This window comes from Hordeum vulgare, chromosome 4H (genome assembly GCF_904849725.1).
Source record: "Hordeum vulgare subsp. vulgare chromosome 4H, MorexV3_pseudomolecules_assembly, whole genome shotgun sequence".
Taxonomy (NCBI): domain Eukaryota; kingdom Viridiplantae; phylum Streptophyta; class Magnoliopsida; order Poales; family Poaceae; genus Hordeum; species Hordeum vulgare.
The window spans coordinates 116494728-116522320 of NC_058521.1; the positions used below are offsets into that span (position 1 = coordinate 116494728).

Sequence of the window (27593 nt, forward strand, 5' to 3'; positions counted from 1 at the left end):
GTTCCAACTGCTGTGACAGTCGTACATCTGGTTTGGAGCGGCTTGGTATTGAAAACAAAGGACACCCAGTCCCGGGACACACAGTCCCTACCGTATTCTTCTTGAGCTAAGGACACACAGTCCTCTCCCAATACTCGTGGTAAGTCTTCTGGGCAGACTTCCAAACCCTCACAAACTTGGTCACCCGGCGATCCACAATTGACTGCTGGAAAGCTCTAGACCATGACGCCTAACCATCTGGAGGATGCACAGTCCTCAAAGGTAAAAGGCTTCAGTCCCACACAGGAACAACTTCTTCAGTGATGCTCAATCACTAGGTTTGGTTTGTGGTTTCGGTGTATGGTGTATTTCCTCACTGATGAATTACTCTCGAAGGCTCTGAGGAATTGGGTTGCTCTTATGACAAGTGTCAGTTTCTAACGGAGCAGCCAACCAGCTAGTGGTTGTGGGGGGTGGCTATTTATAGCCTGGGAGCATCCCGACATGATTTGACACTAATGCCCTTAAATAGTATGACCGTTGGAGTGGATAAGACCAATGACTTGGCGTGGCTATCGAAACGGTCGGAACCCTCAACTGTGAGAGTCCTCATGTCACTCGTATTCCTCACTTGAGGCTTTTGGTAGGATTAGGCTTGGGTTGAGCATCATGAGGAAATTCATTCCAAAGTGTAACTTCGACCCCCTTTAACAGTACGGTGTTCCTATTACTCAAATGCGAAGAAAATAAAATAGAAAGTGTAAATCTTCATGCTTCAAATTCTTCAGAGTGATTTTCTTGAGGACACACCGGATTTCTCAATATCAGTATCTTCATGAGGAATATCAATTTCATCGCAGATTCCTCGCGATTCATTTCTTCAGCTTCAGACCAATTTCTTCAACTGAAGACATACATTTTTAGGGGTCGATATTCTTCAGATATCTCAAACTCCTCAATGACTTTTAGATCATGTGTACACTCACAAACACATTAGATACTTAACCTATAAGTCTTCAAACCACCAAAATCACTAAGGGGCACTAGATGCACTTACAATGATACTTAAGCGATTCGCAATGTTTGACACTAGAAATCAAGTAGGAGCATCAATTGTTGATGGTTAGTAAAACCACTAGTTTCAAGAAGGGCAAGGGCTAGAAGGGATACTTCATGAAACGACAAACCAGTTGCTGCTCTAATGAAGAAACCCAAGGTTGAACCCGAACCCGAGACTAAGTGCTTCTGTTATGAGGGGAACGGTCACTCAAGCAGAGCTACCCTAGATACTTGGTAGATGAGAAGGTTGGCGAAGTTGACATGAGTATATTTGATATACATGAAATTGATGTGTACTTTACTAGTACTCCTAGTAGCATGAAGGTATTAGATACCGGTTCAGTTGCTAAGTGTTGGTAACTCGAAATAAAAGCTACGGAATAAACGGAGACTAGCTAAAGGCGAGGTGACTATATGTGTTGGAAGTGTTTCCAAGGTTGATGTGATCAAACATCGCACACTCCCTCTACCATCGGGATTAGTGTTGAACCGAAATAATTGTTATTTGGTGTTTGCAATGAGCATGAACATGATTAGATCGTGTATATTGCAATACGATTATTCATTTAAAGAGAATAATGGTTATTCTATTTGCTTGAATAAATACCTTCAATGGTTTACTGAATCTCGATTATAGTGATACACATGGTCATAATATTGATGCCAAAAGATACAAAGTAGTAATGATAGTACCACTTACTTGTGGCACTGCCACTTGAGTCATATTGGTGTAAAATGCATGAAGAAGCTCCATGCTGATGGTTCTTTGTACTCACTCATTTTTGAAATGTTTGAGACATGCAAACCATACCTATTGGTATAAACGCATGAAGAAACTCCATGCAGATGGATCGTTTGGACTCACTTGATTTTGAATCACTTGAGACATGCAACTCATACCACATGGGCAAGATGACTGAAGGCCTCGTTTTCCAGTGAGATGGAACAAGAAAGTAACTTGTTGGAAGTAATACATTTTTTATGTGTGCAGTCCAATGAGTGCTGAGGCACGCAGAGAATATCGTTATGGTCTTACTTCACTGGCGATTTGCATAGATACAGGAGTATTTACTTGATGAATCATAAGTCTGAAATATTGAAAAGTTAAAAGCTATTTCAGAGTGAAGATCGTCGTGACAAGGATAAACTGTCTACGATATGATCATAGAGATCTAAGTTGCAAGTTTTGGTACACAGTTAAGACAATTTGGAAATTGTTTCGCAATTCATGCCACCTAGAACACCATAGTGTGATGGTGTGTCCGAACGTCATAGCCGCTCCCTACTTGATATGGTGCATACTATTATGTCTCTTATCGAATTACCACTATCGTTTATGGGTTATGCATTACAGACAACCGCATTCACTTTAAATAGGGCACCGCATATTTCCATTGAGATGACACAGTATGAACTATGGTTTGGAGAAACCTAAGCTGTCGTTTCTTTAAAGTTTGGGGCTGCGATGCTTATGTGAAAAAGTTTTAGTCTGATAAGGTCAAACCCAAAGCGGATAAATGCATCTTCATAGGTTATCCAAAACAGTTGGGTACATCTCCTATCTCAGATCCGGAAGCAAAGTGTTTGTTTCTAGAAATGGGTCCTTTCTCGAGGAAATGTTTCTCTCGAAAGAATTGAGTGGGAGGGTGGTGGAACTTGATGAGGTTATTGAACCGTCACTTCAACCAGTGTGTAGCAGGGCGCTTGAAGTTGTTCCCGTGGCGCCTACACCAATTGAAATGGAAACTTATGATGGTGATCATTAAGCTTCGGATCAAGTTACTACAAAACTTGTAGGTCGACAAGGTCACATACTACTACAGAGTGGTACGGTAACCCTGTCTTGGAGGTCATGTTGTTGAACAACAATGAACCTACGAGCTATGGAGAAGCAATGGTGGTCCTGGATTCCGACAAATGGCTGGAGGCCATGAAATCCAAGAGAGGATCCGTGTATAAAACAAAGTATAGACTTTGGAAGTACTACTTGATGGCCGTAAGACTATTAATTACAAATGGATCTTTAAAAGGAATACAGACGATGACGGTGAAAAGTCACCATTAATAAAAGCTCGACTTGTCGCAAAGATGTTTCTGACAAGATCAAAGAGTTGACTATGATGAGACTTTCTCACTCGTAGCGATGCTAAAAGTCTGTTGGAATTATGTTAGCAGTTGCTGCATTATTTATGAAATATTGCACATAGGATGTCAAAACATTGTTTCCTCGGCGGTTTCCTTGAGGAAAGGTTGTATGTGATACAACCAGAAGGTTTTGTCGATCCTAAGGATGCTAAAAAGTATGCAAGCTCTAGCGATCCTTCTAAAGGACTGGTGCAAGCATCTCGGAGTTGGAATATACGCTTTGATGAGATGATCAAAGCTTTTGGGTTTATACAAGGTTTATGAGAAACTTGTATTTCCAAAGGAGTGAGTGGGAGCACTATAGAATTTTTGATAAGTATATGTGGTTGACATATTGTTGATCGGAAGTAATGTAGAATTTCTGTAAAGCATAAAGGGTTGTTTGAAAGGAGTTTTTCACAGGAAAACCTGGATAGAGCTACTTGAACATTGAGCGTCAAGATCTATAGAGATAGATCAAAATGCTTGAACTTCCAATGAAATGCATGCCTTGACAAGTTTTTGAAGGAGTTCAAAAATAGATCAGCAAAGTAGGAGTTCTTGGTTGTGTTGTAAGGTGTGAATTTGAGTAAGACTCAAAAGCCCGACCACGGCAGAAGAAAGAGAAAGGACGAAGGTCGTCCCCTATGCCTTAGCCGTAGGCTCTAAAGTATGCCAAGTTGTGTACCACACCTGATATGTGCCTTGCCATGAGTCTGTCAAGGGGTACAAAGAGTGATCCAGGATTGAATCACTGAACATCGGTCAAAGTTATCCTGAGTAACTATTGGACTAAGGAATTTTTCTTGATTATGGAGGTGATCAAAGAGTTCGTCGTAAAGGGTTGCATCGATGCAAGCTTTGACACTAATCCGAATAACTGTGAGTAGTAAACCGGATTCGTATAATAGAGCAGTCATTTGGACGTAGTAGCGGCATCTATAGGATGACATAAAGATTTGTAAAGCACACAAGGATCTGAAAGGTTCAGAACTGTTGACTAAAAGCTCTCTCACAAGCAAGACGTGATCAAACCCCAGAACTGTATGGGCGTTGGATTCATTAAAATCATATAGTGATGTGAACTAGATTATTGACTCTAGTGCAAGTGGGAGACTGTTGGAAATATGCCCTAGAGGCAATAATAAATTAGTTATTATTATATTTCTTTGTTCATGATAATCTTTTATTATCCATGCTATAATTGTATTGATTGGAAACTCAAATACATGTGTGGATACATAGACAAAACACTGCCCCTAGTAAGCCTCTAGTTGACTAGCTCGTTGATCAAAGATGGTCAAGGTTTCGTGACCATAGACAAGTGTTGTCACTTGATAACGTGATCACATCATTGGAGAATGATGTGATGGACGAGACCCGAACTATAAATATAGCATATGATCGTGTCAGTTTATTGTTACTGTTTTCTGCGTGTCAATGTATCTGTTACTATGACCATGAGATCATGCAACTCCCGGACACCGGAGGAATACCTTGTGGGTTATCAAACATCGCAACATAACTGGGTGACTATAAAGATGCTCTACAGTTATCTCCAAAGGTATCTGTTGGGTTGGCATGGATCAAGACTGGGATTTGTCACTCCATGTGACGGAGAGGTATCTCGGGGCCCACTCGGTAATACAACATCACAATAAGCCTTGCAAGCAATGTGAATGAGAAGTTAGTCACGGGATATTGTATTACGAAACGAGTAAAGAGACTTGTCGGTAATGAGATTGAACTAGGTAAAGAGATGCCGACGATCGAATGTTGGGCAAGTAAGATACCGAAGGACAAAGGGAATAGCTGATACGTCTCCAACGTATCTATAATTTTTGATTGTTCCATGCTATTATATTATCAACTTGGGATGTATTATATGCATTATATGCCTTTTTAATATCATTTTTGGGACTAACCTATTAACTCAGTGCCCATTGCCAGTTTCTGTTTTTTCCGTGTTTTTGACCTTTTTCAGAAAAAATATATTAAACGGAGTCCAAATGAATAAAACCTGCGGGGTGATTTTTTTCCATAACAAAAGATACCCAGAAGACTTGAGAACCAAGCCAAGAGGTCTCGTGGGAGGTCACGAGCCCCCTAGGCGCACCCACGGGGGCGTGCCTAGCAGGCTCCTGGGGCCCCTTGCCTCCTTTGCCCTACCTCTTTCGCCTATAAATTCCCTAAAATCCCGAAACCAACACAGAGAGCCACGAAAATACTTTTCCGCCGCCACAAGCTTCTGTCTCCGCGAGATCCCATCTAGGGACCGTTCTGGTGCCCTGCCGGAGGGGGATTCAGACACGGAGGGCTTCTTCATCAACACCATTGCCTCTCCGATGATGCGTGAGTAGTTCACCACACACCTTCGGGTCCATAGCTAGTAGCTAGATGGCTTCTTCTCTCTCTTGGATCTTCAATACAAAGTTCTCCATGATCTTCATGGAGATCTATCCGATGTAACTTTTTTTGTGGTGTGTTTGTCGAGATCCTATGAATTGTGGATTTATGATCAGATTATCTATGAATATTATTTGAGTCTCCTCTGATTTCTTATATGCATGATTTTGTATCCTTGTAATTCTCTTCGAGTTATGGGTTTCGTTTGGCCAACTTGATCTATAATTCTTGCAATGGGAGAAGTGCTTGGGTTTGGGTTCATACCGTGCGGTGTCCTCACCTAGTGACAGAGGGATAGCGAGGCACGCATCATGTTGTTGCCATCAAGGGTAAAAAGATGGGGTTTATATCATATTGCATGAATTTATCCCTCTACATCATGTCATTTTGCTTAAGGCGTTACTCTGTTTGTTATGAACTTAATACACTAGATGGATGCTGGATAGCGGTCGATGTGTGGAGTAATAGTAGTAGATGCAGAAAGTATCGGTCTACTTGTCCCGGACGTGATGCCTATATGTATGGTCATTGCCTTAGATATCATCATGACTTTGCGCGATTCTATCAATTGCTCGACAGTAATTCGTTCACCCACCGTAATACTTGCTACCATGAGAGAAGCCTCTAGTGAACACTATGGCCCCCGAGTCTATTTTACACATTATATATTCAGATCTACATACAAAAATACCAAAAATACCTTGCTGCACTTTTATTTATATTTACCTTTTATCACTTTCAGATCTCACCTTGCATGTAATCGTGAAGGGATTGACAACCCCTTTATCGCGTTGGGTGCAAGTTTGTTTGTTTTTGCGCAGGTGCATTGGTGCCTCATCTTGATACGCCTAGTGGATTGATACCTTGGTTCTCAAACTGAGGGAAATACTTATCTCTACTTTGCTGCATCACCCTTTCCTCTTCAAGGGAAAAACCAACGCAAGCTCAAGAAGTAGCAGGAAGAATTTCTGGCGTCGTTGCCGGGAAGTATTCAAGTGAAGCATATCTACCAAGTACCTATCCTAAACTCATCTCTTGCATTTACATTATTTGCCATTTGCCTCTCGTTTTCCTCTCCCCCACTTCTAAAACAAAATTTACAAAAATATTTGCCTTTTTTGTTCGCCCTTTCTTTTGCTTGCTTTCTATTTGCTTGTGTTGCCATGTGCCTTCTATTTGCTTGCATCTTCGCTTGCTAAAAATGTATTGATATGGATCCTCATCCACTTGCTAATCTTTTCAAATGACCAAATTATGATGAACAATTTTCTAGTGAGTTGAGTGCACTTGACTATATCTATGGAGTTTTGTTTGAAATTTTTGATGAAGTGTTGAAAGAATAAAATTATAAAGTGGTTCATGATATCTTCTTGAATGAAAAACATGATTGCCATGTTCTTAGTATGAATTCTCTGAATATCTATTATGCTAATGATATGCAAAACCACAAGCTTGGGGATGCTATGCTTGATGAAGATGATATTTTTTGTTTCCCAAGTTTTGGTGATGACTCTTATGCTATAATTGATCATGAAAAGAATGTTTTGTGTGATAGTTAGATTGTAAGATTCCTTCATGATGTTAAATTACTATGAGAGAGGAACATATGCTTTTACATATTGCAATAATATCAAGCTTCCTCTCTATGTGCTCAACGTTTTGAAGTTATGCTTGTTTTGCCTTCCTATGCTAGTTAATTCTTCTTCCCATAAATTGTTTGCTCACAAAATCCCTATGCATAGGAAGTGGGTTAGACTTAAACGTGTTTTTTCCATTCATGATGCTCTTTTGCATATCTCAACTACTACTTTTTACGTGAGCATCATTGAAATCGTTAAGCCTAGCTAAGGGCGTTAAACGATAGCGCTTGTTGGGAGACAACCCAATGAATAAATTTATTTTTGCTTTTCACTTTCTGTTTTGTTGAGTCCACACCATCATGATTATGTTATGATTGTGTTTTTTTATGTTTTAATTAGTGTTTGTTCCAAGTAGAACCTTTATGATTAGTTTTGGTGATAGTTGTTTAATCATGCTGAAAAAGACAGAAACTTTGTGCTCAGGAAATTATTTTTAATTCCTATCCAGAAAGATATTTTGAGTTGATTCATTTCGCTGCTGATTTATATGCAAATTTCCCTAATTTTCATAATTTTTCAGAATTTTTAGGATAGCAGAGGTATACGAAATAAACAGATTGCCATAGACTGTTCTGTTTTTGACAGATTCTATTTTTGTTGTGTTGATTACTTATTTTGATGAAAGTATGTTTAGTATCGGGGGTACGAGCCATGGAGAAGTGAGAATACAGTAATATAGCATCAATCTAAATGGAAATTAAGTTTACTACAATACCTAAAAAGTTGGTGGTTTGTTTTCCTATGCTAATGATATCACGAGTTTCTGTTTAAGTTTTGTGTTGTGAAGTTTTCAAGTTGTGGATGATGTTCTTATGGACAATGGAATGAAGAGTGGAAAGAGCCTAAGCTTGGGGATTCCCAAGTCATCCCAAGACAAATTCAAGGACACCACAAATCCTAATTTTGGGTATGCCCCGAGAAGGCATCCCCTCTTTCCTCTTCAATCCATCGGTAACGTTACTTGGAGCTATATTTTTATTTACCACATGATATGTGTTTTGCTTGGAGCGTCGTGTATTATAGGACTCTTTGCTTTTTGTTTTGTCACAATCATCCTTGCTGCACACATTTTTGAGAGGTACATGCACTCATCGTGAATTTGTTAGAATACTCAATGAGCTTCACTTATATCTTTTGAGCTAGGCAATTTAGCTCCCATGAGCTTCACTTATATCTTTTGAGCTAGATAATTTTGCTCCCATGAGCTTCACTTATATCTTTTGAGCTAGATAATTTTGCTCCCATGAGCTTCACTTATATCTATTGAGCTAGATAATTTTTCTCTAGTGCTTCACTTAAATCTTTTTAGAGCACGGCAGTGTCATATTTTGTAGAAATAAAAACTCTCGATCTTCACTTATATCATTTTGAGAGTGCTCTCTATAAGTAACTTGGTAATTGGCGTGTGCTATGAAGTTAGTCCTAAATATGATAGGCATCCAAAGAGGATATAATAAAAACTTTCATATTCAAGTGCATTGATTAGTAAGAGAAGTTTGATTCCTCACAATTAGTTTTGAGATATGGATATGGTAATATTAGAGTCATGTTAGTAGGGTGTTGTGAATCTAGAAATACTTTTGTTGAGGTTAGTGATTCCCGTAGCATGCACGTATGGTGAACCGCTATGTTAGGAAGTCGGAGCATGATCGATTTATTGATTGTCATCCTTTGTATGGCGTCGGGATCGCGCGATGGTTAACACCTACCAACCCTTCCCCTAGGAGTATGCGTTTAGCACTTTGTTTCGATTACTAATAAAACTTTCGCAATAAGTATATGAGTTCTTTATGACTAATGTGAGTCCATGGTATAGATGCACTCTCACCTTCCACCATTGCTAGCCTCTCTAGTGCCGCACAACTTTCGCCGGTGCACAAACCCACCATATACCTTCCTCAAAACAGCCACCACACCTACCTATTATGGCATTTTCATAGCCATTCCGGGATATATTGCCATGCAACTTCCACCATTCTATCTCATGACATGTGCCGCCATTTTCATTTTTCCATTGCATAATCGTAAGATAGCTAGCGAGATGTTTCAACGTCATACGCTAAGCTAGATCATTGCACATCCCGGTACACTCTTGGAGGCATTTCATATAGAGTCATTATTGTTCTAAGTATTGAGTTGTAAGTAAATAAAAGTGTGATGATCATCATTATTAGAGCATTGGCCCATGTGAGGAAATAAAAAAAAAGTCCAAAGATGCCCACCAAAAAAAAATAAAAAAAAAATAAATGAAAAAAAGAGGCCAAAGAGCCCAAACAAAAAAATGACGAGAGAAAAAGAGAGAAGGGACAATGCTACTATCTTTTTCCACACTTGTGCTTCAAAATAGCATTGTGTTCTTCATGACAGAGAGTCTCTTGTTTTGTCACTTTCATATACTAGTGGGAATTTTCATTATATAACTTGGCTTGTATATTCCAATGATGGGCTTCCTCAAAATTTCCCTAGGTCTTCGTGAGCAAGCAAGTTGGCTGCACACCCACTAGTTTTCTTTTTGAGCTTTCATACACTTATAGCTCTAGTGAATCTGTTGCATGGAAATCCCTACTCATTCACATTGATATCTATTGATGGGCATCTCCATAGCCCATTGATACGCCGAGTCGATGTGACCATTTCCTCCTTTTTGCCTCACAACCTCCACCACACTCTATTCCACCTATAGTGCTATATCCATGGCTCACGCTCATGTATTGCGTGAGAGTTGAAAAAGTTTGAGAAAGTAAGAGTGCGAAAACAATTACTTGGCCAATACCGGGGTTGTGCATGATTTAAATTCTTTGTGTGGGGATGATGGAGCATAGCCAGACTATATGATTTTGTAGGGATAACTTTCTTTGGCCTTGTTATTTCACAAGTTCATGATTACTTTGCTAGTATGCTTGAAGTATTATTATTCTCGTGTCAATATTAAACCATTGTTTTGAATCTTATGGATCTGAATATTCATGCCACAATAAAGAAGTTACAAAGAACAAATATGTTAGGTAGCATTCCACATCAAAAATTCGGTCTTTATCACTTCCCTACTCGAGGACGAGCAGGAGTTAAGCTTGGGGATGCTTGATACGTCTCCAACGTATCTATAATTTTTGATTGTTCCATGCTATTATATTATCAACTTGGGATGTCTTATATGCATTTATATGCCTTTTTAATATCATTTTTGGGACTAACCTATTAACTCAGTGCCCAGTGCAAGTTTCTGTTTTTCCTCTGTTTTTGACCTTTTTCAAAAAAAAATATTAAACGGAGTCCAAACGGAATAAAACCTGCGGGGTGATTTTTTCCATAATAGAAGATACCCAGAAGACTTGAGAACCAAGGCAAGAGGTCTCGTGGGAGGTCACGAGCCCCCTAGGCGCGCCCTAGGGGGGCGCGCCTAGCAGGCTCGTGGGCCCCCCTTGCCTCCTTTGCCCTACCTCTTTTGCCTATAAATTCCCTAAAATCCCAAAACCAACAGAGAGAGCCACAAAAATACTTTTCCGCCGCCGCAAGCTTCTGTCTCCGCGAGATCCCATCTGGGGACCGTTCTGGTGCCCTGCCGGAGGGGGATTCCGACACAGAGGGCTTCTTCATCAACACCATTGCCTCTCCGATGATGCGTGTGTAGTTCACCACACACCTTCGGGTCCATAGCTAGTAGCTAGATGGCTTCTTCTCTCTCTTGGATCTTCAATACAAAGTTCTCCTTGATCTTCATGGAGATCTATCCGATGTAACTTTCTTTTGCGGTGTGTTTGTCGAGATCTGATGAATTGTGGATTTATGATCAGATTATCTATGAACATTATTTGAGTCTCCTCTGATTTCTTATATGCATGATTTCGTATCCTTGTAATTCTCTTCGAGTTATGGGTTTCGTTTGGCCAACTTGATCTATAATTCTTGCAATGGGAGAAGTGCTTGGTTTTGGGTTCATAACGTGCAGTGTCCTCACCTAGTGACAGACGGGGTAGCGAGGCACGCATCGTGTTGTTGCCATCAAGGGTAAAAAGATGGGGTTTATATCATATTGCATGAATTTATCCCTCTACATCATGTCATCTTGCTTAAGGCATTACTCTGTTTGTTATGAACTTAATACACTAGATGCATGCTGGATAGCGGTCGATGTGTGGAGTAATAGTAGTAGATGCAAAAAGTATCGGTCTACTTGTCTCGGACGTGATGCCTATATGTATGATCATTGCCTTAGATATCATCATGACTTTGCGCGATTCTATCAATTGCTCGACAGTAATTCGTTCACCCACCGTAATACTTGCTATCATGAGAGAAGCCTCTAGTGAACACTATGGACCCCGGGTCTATTTTACACATTATATATTCAGATCTACATACAAAAATACCAAAAATACCATGCTGCACTTTTATTTATATTTACCTTTTATCACTTTCAGATCTCACCTTGCAAGTAATCATGAAGGGATTGACAACCCCTTTATCGCGTTGGGTGCAAGTTTGTTTATTTTTGCGCAGGTGCATTGGTGCCTGATCTTGATACTCCTACTAGATTGATACCTTGGTTCTCAAACTAAGGGAAATACTTATCTCTACTTTGCTGCATCACCCTTTCCTCTTCAAGGGAAAAACCAACACAAGCTCAAGAAGTAGCAATAGCATACGGGATTATATGAATCCTTGACATAGAGGTTGAACCGATAGATATCTTCGTAGAATATGTAGGAGCCAATATGGACATCCAGGTCCCGCTGTCGGTTATTGACCAGGGAGTGTCTCAGGTCAGGTCTGCATAGTTCTCGAACCCGCAGGGTCTGCACACTTAAGGTTCGGTGACATTTCGGTATAGTTGAGTTATATGTGTTGGTGACCGAAGTTTTGTTCGGAGTCCCGGATGAGATCCCGGACGCCACGTGGATTTCCGGAATGGTCCAGAAACGAAAACGAAGATTGATATATAGGAAGTTGGTGTTTGGATTCCCGAAGATTTTTGGGCATTGCCGGCAGTGTACCGGGAGTGACGAATGGGTTCCAGGGCCCCACTGGGTGGGCCCACCATGCCCCAAGGGGTTCACGTGGGTTCATTGGATGCACAATAAGGTATAATGGGCTGACAAAGTCATCCAAGGAAATCTCATGAGGAAAAAGTGGAAAATCCAAAAGAGGTGGGAAAATAAGGAAGGAGTCCTAATCCAAGTGGGATTGGAGGAGGACTCCTCCCTTCCCCACTTCGGCTGACCCAAGGAGGTCTTCCTTGGTGCGCCAAGGCTGCCCTTCCCCTCCTCCTATATATACTAGAGGTTTTGGGCTTTTGAGACACAACTTTGCCATGTGTCGCCCTCTCCTCTAGTTCGTAGTTCTTCCTCTAGATTGGTTTTCCATGGAGCTTGGGCGGAGCCCTGCAGGAATAGATCATCACCATCACCGGCGCGCCGTCACGCTGCCGGAGAACTCATCTACTTCCCCGTATCTCTTGCTAGATCAAGAAGGCGGATATCATCATTGAGTTGTACGTGTGCGGGACGCGGAGGTGTCGTCCATTTGGCACTTGATCGGGACGGTTCGTGGGACGGATCGTGAAGACGTACCACTACATCAACCGTGTTTAATAACGCTTCCGCTTAGCGATCTACAAGGGTATGTGGATGAACATAACCATGATAGGTCTTCGTGTGCGTAGGAAATTTTTTGTTTCCCATGCAACGTTCCCCAACAACTTCAAGACCCGAGGCTTACCTGCACAGCCACAAGTAATTATGTGCTCTCGCTTGGTTGGACATCGTGGTGACACTGGACGGGCGGTGCTACGAGATGTAGAAGAACGGTAGTGTTGTATGGGCACCAACAGTGGCTCAGACGAACCCTTTGGAAGACCATGTTTTGATCATCCGGTTCTCAAACACCCTGAAGTGCGAGGACTTCAACGGAGGCGATCAAATCTTGTGGGGAACGTGTGCAAATATATCCAGAGTACTCAAACCTAATCGATTAGCCGTGTCCACAGTCATGGACAACTTGAGTCAAAGGAACTGAAACTATCAGGAATTCTCAACGCCAATAATTTCATGATGTGGGTATTATTGATAACTTGGGTATGAGAAATGGTTGGTGGAACCTTCTCATTAACAACCAACAATGTAGTAAATTTTGCTTTTATCCTCTCTCTTGTTGTAGGAAAAATTTTCTTTATGCAAAACTGGAAAAGGAGGAACAAGGACACCTCCATACTTGTAGATTTTCACCCTACTCCTTTTAACCATTAAAAATTCGGTAATAGATTCTTAGCATTTGGCACCAAATTGTGGGTCACGCTTCTCCATGCGATCGTACTATCTTATTCCTCTCTCCGTACTAATCCGATCGGACAGGTTTATACAAGTTCATACATGTTTCACCATTGAATGGAGGATAGAAAATTACAATATCATTTCCACAGGTTTGTTTCCCTCTTCCATTCACATTACTACAACTACTTAATCACAAGTGAGTGGTTGCTCCTCCTTCCCACCTCCCCTCCTTAATTTAGTCTCGCGGATGCACGAATTGGCATGGATACAAGTTGACAACTTAAAAGTTATAATGGTCAGTATAATTTGTGGTATCTTCTCTTACAAACATGTAATGTTGTCTACATATGTAGCCCCAGTTTAACAAAGGATGTTTGTTTTAAGTCGAGCCTCAGTTTAACATGCAGATGGGATACCAACAACATGTTTGCGGCTGGTTGCCATGGGATTGCACTACCTCATGCAGCACTAGTACACTACATTGCAACCTCAAGAATGTCATGCTAGAGGAAATCTTTTATTTAGCTTCACTTGATATGAAATCGTCTGACACGTAAATATTGATCTTCTCATTTTTCAGTTTTTGGTGTTTAATTCATGAAAATCTATTAGCTTACTCGATGTAGTACAAATATTTCTAGAATTTACAATGTGGCTCGCGTTTTATTGATTTAACTTGATTATAAAAAATTAAGCATGTGTTATTTGAATTTTAGTGGGGACCGTTCTTGATTCTAGGATGCAAGTTAATTATGTTCTAATTCTAATGGCACTGTATATTGTATAATTTAAGATATTACTCGTTATAATTCTGTTAAGTCATACTTACGCATCTCATAGCCAACATGTGTAGTGATAATGTCACAGCAAATATTTTTTTGAACCATAGACATGCAACATTATACTGCCAAAACAAGTGTTTGGCCATCCATTTGACTATTGCTTGATTCCATAGATTCTATCATGTTTTTTTCTTTTTTCTCCCCGGTAAACAACATGCAATCAAGGGTAGCGAATAGTGTTTTCTACATCCTTTTATTAGACACTCTTGTGAATTTGGTTTTCCAAGTTATCTAAACAATGAGTGGAGTTTGCTTCTGTGCCATTTAGTTAGTGAAATGAGTAAGAGAAAAGACTGTATTTTTAGTTGTAAGAATGCCATAGTTCATTCAACTCTGCCATGCCTTTCAATGGTGATTGGCACAACCGCTTTCTCTGCCCATGAGGCACCATGAGACCGATGTCGAAGCCAAGTTTACATCGAACAAACAACTCTCACTAATTTGTTTTCATCGAATCCCACACATACCCTCGACTGGTTTTCTCTCTTCTATAGATAATTTCTGCTCGATCATGACCTCCTTCCTGATTTTGGGTTTTCCTTCCAAATCCAGCCACACCCAATCTGAACATAAAGAAGAGGGAAATCATAGAGAAGTACGATGCCATGCAAAGACGACGGGGAAGGTAGGAGATAGAGTCACTTGAGCGGGAAAGGGCAAGGGAGACGGCCCACATGCAGGGGCGGCCCGACGCTGAATACGGGCAGGGAGACGGGGCGAGAGTTTTGGGCGATGTAAAGATTTTTGGTGCTAGGCTATTGTTCCTGCTTGTTTTGTCGCCGCTCCTATGCTAGTATTGATGTTTGTGTCGTCGCTGCTGATACATCGAGCTGGCTGTCGGAGAGAGATGTTCGACCACAAAAGAGAGAGATGAGATAAGATTCTTTATTGTACTTCTATGATTCGAGAGAGAGAGAGAGGGGGGGGGGGGCGGGGAGGGAGGGAGGGAGGGAGAGGGAGAGAGAGGGAGAGAGAGAGGGAGAGAGAGAGAGAGGGAGGGAGAGAGAGAGAGGGAGAGAGAGGGAGGGAGAGAAAGAGAGAGAGAGAGAGAGAGGGAGAGAGAGGAGGGAGGGAGGGAGAGAGAGAGGGAGGGAGGGAAAGGGTGAGAGAGAGAACTTATGTTGTGTATTGCTTCCTCATAGGGGTGCAGAGCGGCGTCCCGTATAGACCCGCCAAAGTGCTCAATTAGTACAACTTAGCTTAATAGCACCACAGTCAAGCTAGAACTAACTTTTTCTAATTTGTATACGGAACGGGACTGATCCGGGCACCGCCTTGCATCCCTATTCCTCATGTATTTATTTTATAATTAACTTTCCTTTCGATTTTGATAAATACAACGGGAATCACTACATAGATTTGTTGAGTGAGGGGAACACCAATTCATTTGAGACTATCGATGTATTTTGGTTCATGTGAAGAAGCACCGCTCGTGTAATGTGGTACGTTGACATGTTTTTGTTCCTCGGGATAAGGTATGTACCAATGCTATTTTTTATTTCAGATCAGTCTTTTGACCTCCAATTTCCATGTGAAGTGTTGTTATGTTGTCTAAATGATGCATTCATACAATGAGGTTACTCGAAAGGGTGAAGGTTGAGTCACTAGTTGTCCTTGAGCCTTAACTATTGATGCTACCGATGACAAAGATATAGTCATTGTGTTTTGCAAAAAAAGTTGAAGCTAATAATTAATGTTCATGTATTATATTTCATGTCGATGGCTTAACCGTGTCTTTCTTCTTCTTCTTCAACACATTCATCATCTCTCAGTTGACGAAGTAACTAACATGATTATAATGGAACGAACTAAAAACCCATCGAGTTATACACGTTCAAATGAGATGCATACAAATAATTATATGTATATATCATAATATCAAAGGTCAAGATGATGTCATTGACAGGGGCCAAATATTCACCAATTTTTATGCAACAATACTGAGTGATCAAAACAAGAAATTAAATGTATGTAGCAACGCATAGTAACTTGACAAAACAGCACACTGGCTGAACCTGGACATGGTTTTTCGAGACAGCCATCCAGAATGCAACGTGCCTTGTGCTACTGGGAAGAGAAAATATTTTTTAGCACAAACTGAAATTTCATGATATACTCCCTTCGTTTTTAAATATAAGATGTATTAATTTTTTAAAGTCAAATTTCTCTAACGTTAATCAAGTTTATAGACAAAAATATCAATATCTTAAATATCAAATCATTATCACTAGATTAATCTTGAAATATATTTTTATATTTTATATATTTGATATTGTAAATATTTATATATTTTGTCATATAGTTGGTCAAATATAAATAATATCTGACTTTTAAAAAAACTAGTTGGTTGCCCGTGCGTTGCTACGGACTAAAACAAGTACACAGACACACGATCGGTTATTCTGATTCAGAACTGTGTTGCGCATGAAAATATGTGATTTCTAATCTAAATATTTGCTTTCACTCTAGCATTTTATTCTCCTTGTTGGACTGAATAGCACTTCCAAAAGTAAAAGGGAGTTACAAATTCTGCTAATACAATGATAACAACCTGCTGCTAGTGCAAAATACTTACACCTTCTCGAAGAATTGGGCACCGCCACGAGTGAAGTTCTTCCAATGGTTGGCCAACCAGGACAGGTGTTGGGCGATCGCCTGGCTAGACGTGGTCTCCAACAACAGCTACGATGCTCACTCTGCGACTAAGCCCCCAAGACGATGCGCTACCTCCTGATCGAATGCCCCTTTGCTAGGAAAACTTGATACGAAATCCTCTCTTGGCTGCGAATGACCACCGCAGGACCAAGTCACGAAGACTCCCTCATGGGTTGGTGGCTACAGGCCAGGCAAAACACGCCAACACTGATGCGTAAAGGCCTTGCTTCCATTTCCCTATTGTTGACATGGATGATACGGAAACAGCGTAATGAATGCATCTCTGATGGCGCCCAGCCCTGGTTCATGTCTTGGTATCCAAGATCAAGGAAGAGGCCGAACAGTGGTTAAGAGCCGGTGCACGCGGCCTCTGCGTCATCCTGCCATCCACATGGGATGTGCATAGCATCTCCAACAGGCGCGCTTGGCCCGATGCCCAAAAAACTGATTTACAGCGCGTCCATCGCCAGGTTTGGCGCGGCGCGCAGCGCTCGCTCCAGCAGCCGCGCTGAAATGCAACGCGGCCGCGTAGCTCCAGCAGCGCGCTAAAATGCAACGCGCGCGAGTAGCCGGCGCCTCACATTTCTTGCAATTTGGACAGAAATTTCACACATTTTATTCAACACAAAACACATGGCATATAATTTGAATCACAAACATCATTCAACCAAGTTCGTGCCCAAAAGTTCATGCCCACAAGTTCAAATTCATGCCCACAACATCATTCAACGAAGTGCAAAATGCAAACCAAGTTCATGACACAAACGAAAGGCACAACAATCAATCCACGTCTTCATCCTCATCTTCCTCTGATTCATCCGACTCCGTCGAAGACGATTCTTCCTCCTCCTCTCCATTGTTGCGCACCGCATCCTCATCACGTGAAGCTCGGAAGGTGTTGCCAAGATCGTGGGACGGTGGCACATCGGCGCCCGGAGGTGCACCCATGACGCCAAGAGTGGAAGGGAACCAGCCCCTAGATGGGCCAACGCTCCAACGCTAGGGTTTGCGGCGGCGGCGGCGGCGGAGGGTTCGCGGCTGTAGGATGGGGTGAGGGGGAGCCGGCACGTGCGTTCATCGGGTCAGTTCGCCGGCGCCGACGCGTGTGGGGCGAAGGTGGCGGGGTGGGAGAGAGTGCGGCCCGAGCGCTCGTGTGTGCCGCGTGCGGAAGCGGACGCCCCAAATATGCAGCGCATGATGACGATTCAGACCGCGCGCCCAACTTTATATGCCGCGCACGGTTATTGCGCGTCCGCTGGAGACACTCTGTCGATTGCGCGCATGCTAAAATGGGTAAATTTGCAGCGCTGCGCTTGTTTAGCGCGGCTGTTGGAGATGCTCTTAGTTTCAATGTTTTTCCTCTTGTACTTGACCTCCTAGGAGGATTGTACCAAAACTCCACCTTTTCAATGCAATGAAATGCAAGTCCTTCGCGTTTTGTCCAAAAAGTACTTACACTCTAAGCAGTTAATGCAAAGAACAAAAAATAAAATATATTCATTTTTCAGAGTAATGGAAATAGATCTCGATAAGATCAACTATGTGTTCCTCTTCTCATATCTGGGCATGCACCTTCCTTACATTTCTAACTGAAGTTGTATTAAGTAAACTTTGTAATAATGAACCATGTTCGTTCAATAGCTTTACTACAGTCTTGCGACCAAAATTGGGAGCCTGGATTTCCAGAACACCATCTGCTTCATCAACCATTAAGCATCCTAAATAACATATATAAACTGGGAGCCAGATGCTGGTGAACTCCAATTTCATGACATTGCATTGAAATTGAAATTGAATGACCAGTGTAAATGATACATCTGGCAACATTTTTCGAGACTGGAACAATACATAGTTCTTTCATACATAAGAATGTGACTTGTGGAAAAGAAGTTGAGAACCAAATTTCCATATGAAGCATCAAGATGCTAAATCTGAGATGAACAAAGAAAGAACTTGGCAACCATACGCTAACCAATGTTAAGAGGTTCTATGTCACACACATGTAAATTGTTCTTAAATTATATACTCTTTCCCTAAAAAAATAGTATACTCTATTAGATATCTCCTCCAGGCATTAAGAAGCTAGCATTATTTGGCCCTGTCTTGGGTCAAACATTTAAATTATGCACAACGACATCATCTCATAGTCAATATCTATAGTTCTTAGACATGGAAAAGACAGGAAAGGAAATATAATCACTTAATAACATCATGCAAACAGGGGTAAATAATCATTAGCTACAAAATCTTGCATATTGAAATAAATATCAAGCTTTCTTGAAAGCTTCCTATCTAGCATTTGAGAGAAAAGGTTGTGTAAGGAAAAACCAGTGGTAGTAGGAGCCTTGAAATCACACAGCAACTTTTAACTAAGTTACTAAAAGCTAGCCCTATCCTCTGGTACAGGTAATTCATTCTTTATCATGAACTAACATCAGATTGTGAAGATTGTTCTAAGGTCATTCCTATAGTTCTGCATAATAGAAATTTATGTCGCAAACATGGAACTCCTCGCCGCTACTCCATGAGTGGACTCTGCTCGTCAGCCGCTGCTGTCTTGACCCAGAGCTCCTCGCCGGCGAGTGCGTCACCTCCACAACGTCTCGGTGAATTCCTCCTTTAATTGGTGACGTCCATCGACATCCAAACAACAGTCAATGCACAGGGTTAATTATACCTTTCTTCTTCCCATACAAGAATCTGCAAGCAAGTCAAGTTTATTCAAGAATTAGCAGCTCACTTTTGTTTATACAACAACAGCAGGTCACTTCAGACAAGGATGTAAAAAAGAAACAAGAAAGATAGAGAGGGGTGTGAGAACCTTGCTGCTTGAGGCATGGTTCCAGTTAATGGAGCTTGCTAGCGTCCTTGTTTGATCTGTAAGTTTTGTCCAATTGAATGGCACATACTAAAAAGTAATTCGTTGATTGGCCTGCTAGATGAGAGCAAGAATTCAGACAATGCTCAAGATTCCCCTCAAGATAAAATGAACTCAGACCTTTCCGTTATCTCCATCCAGGAAAAATATATCTTGACACTTTGGTGATCCTACATTTGATCAAGGGAGCACCGACGATACCAACAAAATCATACAGTATAAAAAAACTGATTTGCTATTAATTAACCGTCACTCAAACTTAGCAGTACAATGCTGCTAGAAAACGGTGCTTACCCTTACCCCAACCAATCTGCAACCAATCTGCAGGAACCGGAGAGGGAGGCCTTCCCTATGGTCGTGGAAGGTACCGATCGAAATTTCTGCACATCCACCGGCCCGCCCACCCGCGTGCTCTGCGGGGAAACTCATTGACACTGTAGTAGGCGGGCTGAAGGCAGTGAAGGAGGTCGAACACGAGGACGGGAGGTCGAACACGAGGTCGCCCTTTAATAGTAGGCAACATGTCTGTCCTGCAACCCAGATCGGAGGCGAACACGAGGACGAGAGTGGCGATGGATCGAGATCTGGCCGGCGAGGTGGCGCTTGGGGGCGGATGGCAAGCATTGGCTCGGTTGGTGTGCGCCGACGTCCCTCAACCTCTCTGCCTTGCATCCTAAATCGGAGGCGAAAACGAGGACGAGAGTGGCGATGGATCGAGATCGGCGCTTGGGGGCGAATGGCGAGCGTTGGCGGGACAAAATTTTCGGTTGGGGAAGAAGTGGGATCAGGAGAGGCGGGGGGTGGGGCGTGGAACGTGGGAACGGTGAGGTGGTTTTGCAGGGTTTTTTCTGGTTATGGTTTAGCCAGGGAAGTGGTAACGAGGGAATCAGACTTACGAGGGAAGGAAGGTCGAACCATCATGACAAACGACAGATCCCCTTTAATAGTAGAGATTAATACATCTTATATTTAGAAATGGAGGGAGTACTAGTTATTAACATATGATTAGTTAGTGAAACGGTGAAAGTGCACTCCAGATTTGGCAGTATGTCTGTCCAATTCATGTCTTGATGGTTAGGTTCAGGTTAAATAAATAGTTCCATCAGGAATGGCCTGCTCAAAGACGCCTCCAACGGCAAAATTTCATGTTTCGACCCCCCTGCCGCCGCCACAGATGCTGGCGGTAGGATAATTTTTAAGATAGGACGTGCAACCATACCGCCAGGAACTTTAACGGTAGATTGTTATACCCTACTGTCATGAGGCCTTTAACGGTAGATTGTTATACCCTACTGTCATGAGGCCTGGCCTGGCGGTACGAAAAAGATCAGATCTCGAAAATTTTACAAACGAGGTAAGATCTTCATTTACTTCGGCAAAAGGGTCAAACACGAAATTTAGCCATCTCCAACCCCTAACATTATGATCAGGTGCCAATAGCAACTTGTAATAGGTTTGTCCATTTGCAATCATCAAGAGACAGGATGCATCATGAAAAGACAGAGCCACATGGCATGGCCTGGTACCCATCCATGCACATCATAACATGCATGGACAACAAAAAATGATAAACTCTTCACCTAAACACATGTTTTTTTATGTACACATGCATATTGGGAAATATGCAATTGCAGAAAAAGAAAAAGAAATTGCAGATAAAAGAAAACAATAATTGCAATATGAAAAGAGTGGGCATCAATAGGAATAATTTGAGAAATGTCAACCTTGCAGCACTTGTCATGTCAGGAATTCATAAGCCTGTCTCAAGACGCACGAGTTATCGTATCTTTCTACTTGAGCAATAAATGATAACTCCTGAACTGAAATACTAGTGTGGACGAGTGTAACATAAAAAAAACTCTTAGTATACCCCAAATATGGACAACTTTACACCAAGAATAAACAACTTACACCAAGAGCAAACAATATATGTACCATAAAAAAGAATTTCGACAGATCAAATGACTTCATATAGGCTAGAGTGGCGTAGGAAAAACAATCAAAACTATTTGCAGGACAGCTGCCCGTTTATCTTCAAAACTGTGACCTGTAAGTAGCCAGAGGCTTGACATACCAGTGCAAAACATCACATGTTCTTTCTTCTGGACACTCGGTTGGACACTGGCACCATTGACTCAAAGCTTTCATACCCATCATCAAACACCCTGCTGCGACGCTCAAGCGCCCTGCTGTGACGTAACAACTGGCTTGCTGAATCATACCCCATGAGTAGATGAAGTGCCGAGTCTGAAACCTTCTTGCTACTTTGTGTGCCAGCAAGGGATGGTCCAGCTCGAGTAAACAAGCTTCTTGTGAAAGATGCTCCATATTCTTCACTTACACTGACAGGATAAGAAGCACTCTCAGTTCTAGCAACTTTTCTGTTGTCAGCCTTGCTTGATTTTTCCGTTAGTTCCTTGCTGGTATTTGCACCGGCGTAATTTACAGCAGGAACAGACAATACAATAACCTTGGAGCACTTACCACACTGCATTTTGCCAATCTTTCTTTTTGACATGTAGATATCTGATGGCATTTGAACCAAAAAGAAACAGCTGTTGCAGACGGTATATGGTGAAGCACCTGACAGAGGCCGCAAAATATGCTTTCTCACCACGCGCTTCTGTTCCTTGAAGCTTGACTTGAGTGAATCGTGGTCGGGAATTGAGCTACCAGCTTGTGAGGATTGGTAATATGAATTGAACTCCCAAGCATCAAAGCTTTGAGGGATGTGGGCTTGCACATGTCCAAAATGGCAGTGTGCACATGAATGGGGTGGTGAGAAAGGATTTGGTGGGGGGTACCTTGGTGGCTTTCCATGACCATAATAGGAGTCTAGAGTACAAGAACTTGGGATGGAGTCAGTATCAACACTTCGAAACTGTTGCTCGACATCATATGTATTAAGCTGTTGTGGCTGGTATTCCAGGTCTTTCTTCTGATACCTTTTCTCCAAGCCCTTGTGGCTAGAAAGCCTATTTAGCTGATCTCTTAGACCATCCATCTTCTTGAGGCGCTCAAGTTGATCAACAGTCTTGAACTTACTTGATGTTTTTATCATCAGATCCCCTTGACTAGGTGACCCACTTGAGAGAGAACTGGAGGTCCCATCCATTTGTGATTCAATGAAGTTTTGGATTGACCTGAAGTCTTCAGAATCAAGAGAAAGTCCTTGACGAAGTAAACTATCTCTGTACCTGCATGATATCTCTTCTTTTTTCTTAGTGAAGCTGGTTGATTTGCAATTAATCCTCTCATTTGACAAGCTTGAAAAACCAGCATCAGCTACTGGATTGTCAGCTTGAACACAGATAGTGGTATTGTCATCTTCAGCACGACCCTGCTTCTTTTCTTCAGTGCCATTGGAAGTTACCTCGTGTTGATCAAAACTTTCTCCAGATTTGAGATGTTCATCATCGAATGAAGAGATATCCTCTTTACATAGATTTGCACTTTCAGTGCCCAGGTACCGTCGATCCTTATCATGCTCATGCTCATTCTCATGAACTGTTTCTGCAATGTCCTTATCTGTAACCATGGCATGCTCATTAGCATGAAAGCAGTTGATCTTATTGTCATCTTCAATACAACCATCTTCCTTCTCTTTAGGGACTTCAGTTGTTAGCTCGTTTTGTTGGAAACTTTGTCCACATTTGAGACGCCTGTCACCAAAGGAAGAGATGCTTTCTTCATATGGCTTTGCACTTTCAGTGTCCAGGTATTGTGCATCCCTATCAATCTCATTCTCATGAATTGTGGCTGGACTGTCTGTGTATGTAAGCACGAAATGCTCATTCCCATGAACACAGGCGATCTTATTATCATCTCCAGTCCAACCCTCTTCCAATTCTTTAGTGCCATAAGCTGTTAGCTCATTCTTTTCAAAATTTTGTTCAGATTGTACATATTTGCCATCAGCACATGCATTTGCACTTTCATTAACCAGGAATTGTGGATTCTTATCATGCTCCTTCACATGAATTTTTTCTTGAGTATCTTTGTCTGCAACCCCAATATGATGTTCTGACTGTTCATCTGCATCACTGAAAGCATTTGCACTTTCATTAACCAGGAATTGTGGATCCTTATCATGCTCTTTCACATGAATTTTGTCTTGAATGTCTTTGTCTACAACCGCAGTATGATGTTCTAACGGTTCTTCTGGATCACTAAAATACCTCTCCAGTTCTTCAATCAATCGACCATGAGGATCGCTTCGAGGGCTATCATCCATTTTGCCCCCTGACAAAATCCTCCGGCTACCAATTTGATTATGCAGAGCATCATTAAGCCCATTATTGTCTGCTACATCCGAAAAGTCTTCCTCGTCATCACTTAATGATAAAGACCGCTCCAATTCCTCAATCAGATCTTCATAAGATTCAATACATAAACCCTCATACGGTTGCAACCTCTCCTCTCTCTGACCCACCATGTTAATGGATTTAGCCCCATCTTCCTCGTACAGTTTGTTTATCTCAGCTGCCTCATGACAGTTCATATTTTTATTGTCAGCAGAATTTTTTTCCTCAGCCATGCTCTCTATTTCTCTTATCACATTGTTACTGGAATCATCTCCCAGTTCCTCACCTGCGATACTATGGACAGCTGCAGCTTCGCTGGCAACATTAGCATCGTTTGCAACATCCATAACGTAACCCTTTTCGCCATCTGCATCTTCACTTATTTCAACACCCTGTACATTTTCTATTAGCTTCATACTAGAATTAGCTGCAGTACTTTTGCCATCTGGCTCTTCGATCATAAACTCAGGGTTTCGGGCATTGCCAACACTTAAGGAACAATTCTCCTCGCCGTCAACCTCGCCAGATGCTGCACTCTCTCCAACAGGCATAGTCCTTTCTCCGTTAACATTCTCACAGGAAACGGCATGCTTGCCTACAGATGAAATATTTCCCTCAACCACATTTTCACTAGGCTGCATATCAGCAGAGACAACTTTCAGTTCATCTGAACAAATAGACTTGCTGGTCTGAGGGGACCCTTCCGAGCTGCGTCGAAAATTGTTCTGTTCACCGGATACCGAATCGGGCTGAGTTACTGGCGCACCTCGATTTTTCGCTGCATCAAATATTCAATGAATACAAAAAAGAGTCTGAAAAATAGAGATATTGCTTAGCCAATCAAGGAGGATGGATCATATGATTTATACCTCTAAGAATGGTGCCGCAGCCACCACACTGGTAAACCGGAATGGACGGGTACTCCACAAGAAGCTGGAGGCATTTGGGGCACCTGACGAACCGAAGATTCTGAGCTTCCATGGACATGATCTCCTCACAGCCGCAATATCTCGGTTACAGAAGGTAGATACACTTCAGTGAAAAGGTACCAACATCACCCCCCTGATGACAAAATAATGAACTTCACCACAGTTATCTTCCACTCCCAGGCATCAAAATAATCTATTATACAAAAGAATGGATATAGTAATAAAGGAATAAGGACAATGCAGCAAGGAGGAACTCCACCACAATATATTTTCTTTCCCAGAGAAATAGACATCAGACGACTGTTTTTAGACAGATTCATTTAGTCAACAACAGCCAGGTCAAGTTCAAGAATATAGATATACGTATAAAAAAAAGCGCCACCTAGCCCATCAAAACATGGCAGCAAGAATCACATGGACCACGGATCATCCAAATCGATGAGGGAGCACTTGCAGATCTAGGAAGTGGAGAAAAATCTACAGCCGTACGCAAGAGAGGACCGGGGGGAGAAAAGAACACGAACCTTGTGCTCGCAAGACCACGGCCCCGGAGAAGATCATCTCACACGCCGCAATGTCTCGCTGCTTCTCCCGCCTCCCCAGGCGAGAGCGAACTCGGAGGGATCGCGAGGGGGACGGTGAATCTTGGGCCACGGGGGAGGAGAGGGGTGGAGCAAAAGCGAAAAGGGGGAAAGAAGGCTATGCCGTCAGTGATGTCCAGCTGAGCTCAGGGTCGGGCTGTCTGGTGAAAGCTGGAGGAGAGAGAAGGGGGGCGGGGGAGGGAGGAGACGATGGCAGGGGGACCAAGAGAAAGAGGGGAGACGAGGGGGAGGAAATGGTGGTGTGTGATGCTGTGTTTGGGGATGAGACAAGGCATGGCGCTGTCTGCTTGGCGGCATGACCACTTGACCACGCCAGTTTACTCGGTGGAAAATGTGTGCGTGTAATTAATTGCACGTGGACAAGTCAATAGCTCCAAAAGGACGCGGATTTTAAGGGGGCAGCTAATCTAGAGCATCTACAACTTTTATGAGCTAATTTGGCCACCACCTGCAACCACCATTATCAAATCCATCGTCATATACCGTTGATCTTGAATATATCATCCAAAAAATCATCACAGTTTATCAACCGATAATTCTAAAGTTAAACAACTAAAAAACGACAATGCAACACAAAGGAGGAGCGTCTTTACCACTTCCTTGCCGACCCCTTGCCCTTCCGATGGCCACAACAGTTGTAGGCGTCCACGGCAAGTGGTGGATAATCGGAGTCGTCGGAGGACGAGAACGAGGAGGAGAAATCGGAGATGACGATGAGGCCTTCGTCCGCTTGAGTCGGCCACCCTCGCCGCCTCTGCCACCTCGCACTCGGACTGCTAGTGGCTAGCCAGAGCGCCTTGGTGTTCTTCCGACGGAGCCAGCGAGCGTCCGTCTCTGCTCTCGTAAGTGAGCGGCGGTAGACCAAAGCGAGGAGTCGCTCCTCCTCGCTAGGCATCGCCAACAAACCGCAACGATGACGAACGGATTGCTCCACGGCTGAAAGGACCGATATGGTTAACGAAAGGAGGATGAATAGGCAACTATCATTTTTAGCACTTTTAATCAAATTAGGTTTATCAAGGAATCTACAATACCAATTGTTGTTCCAGCCTGGAGTGTTGGAGGCTCTTTTAGGGGTGGTAGCTGCACGACTTGCTGCCTCTAGTGTTGCGGGTGACTCAACCATAGATAATATATTTTTTAAATTCAATGTGGCCAAAGAAACCTATGGAGGGCTATCCAAAGAAGAAGGGGAGGAAAGAGAGGAAGGAAAGCGTGAGTGAGAGATTTAAAGATGTCCACAGGAAAAAATAGGTAAAAAAGGAGACACCTTCCTCACGTTCGCCCCACTGATAGTGATTTAGAATTTTCCTTCGAGAAAACTTTGGATAGTTATGAGCGTATGCTATATGGTGATGTGAACATTTCCTTTAAGCAGGTGTGTGGGGGTAGAGTGGAAACAGTGAAGGATGTGGATGGTGTTGTCACACATGTTGCAAAGGAGATGTGTGAGAAGGAGGAGTAGTATGTGCCGAAGGAGAGGGAATCCATTGGAGAAGAGAAGGGAGATAATGGTGCATCGGCGGCCTTCGAAGAGGAGGTCCGTTAGGCCAAATGAAAATCTTGGGCTGGAACTGCCGTGGTATGCTCTCCAACATGACAATTCGCGAGCTCTTGGACCTCCAAGGTGAAAGCACAACTTCTCTCTAGGTGGTTTTGGTAATTAAAAACAACATATAGTTCATTGAACTAATGAGCCTATCAAATATATTTCACGAAAAGTTCAATGAATGGATTGGCTAGGAATTGTGAGGAGGATCTCCTAGATGCCACACTTATTGGCAAGAGCTTCAAGACTACATTTTATTTTATGCGAGAAATTATATTTGAGTCCATAGAAAAGCCAATACTATTAAAAAGGGATGAGGTATTGAAAATGATCTCGGTGCTCATAGTATTTAGAGAT

The 27593-nt window shown here is 42.2% G+C and overlaps 1 protein-coding gene across 1 annotated transcript; it reads right to left on the reverse strand.

Moving 5' to 3' along the window:
- Nucleotides 1-21696: 21696 nt before the first annotated feature.
- On the reverse strand, nucleotides 21697-25934 carry LOC123448074. The gene is made up of 3 exons (XM_045124847.1): nucleotides 25610-25934; nucleotides 25026-25218; nucleotides 21697-24934 (listed from the first exon to the last, which is right to left on the reverse strand). The coding sequence occupies exons 2-3, from the start codon at nucleotides 25141-25143 to the stop codon at nucleotides 21939-21941; spliced, it is 3114 nt and encodes a 1037-aa protein (XP_044980782.1). The 5' UTR covers nucleotides 25144-25218; nucleotides 25610-25934; the 3' UTR covers nucleotides 21697-21938.
- Nucleotides 25935-27593: the final 1659 nt, after the last annotated feature.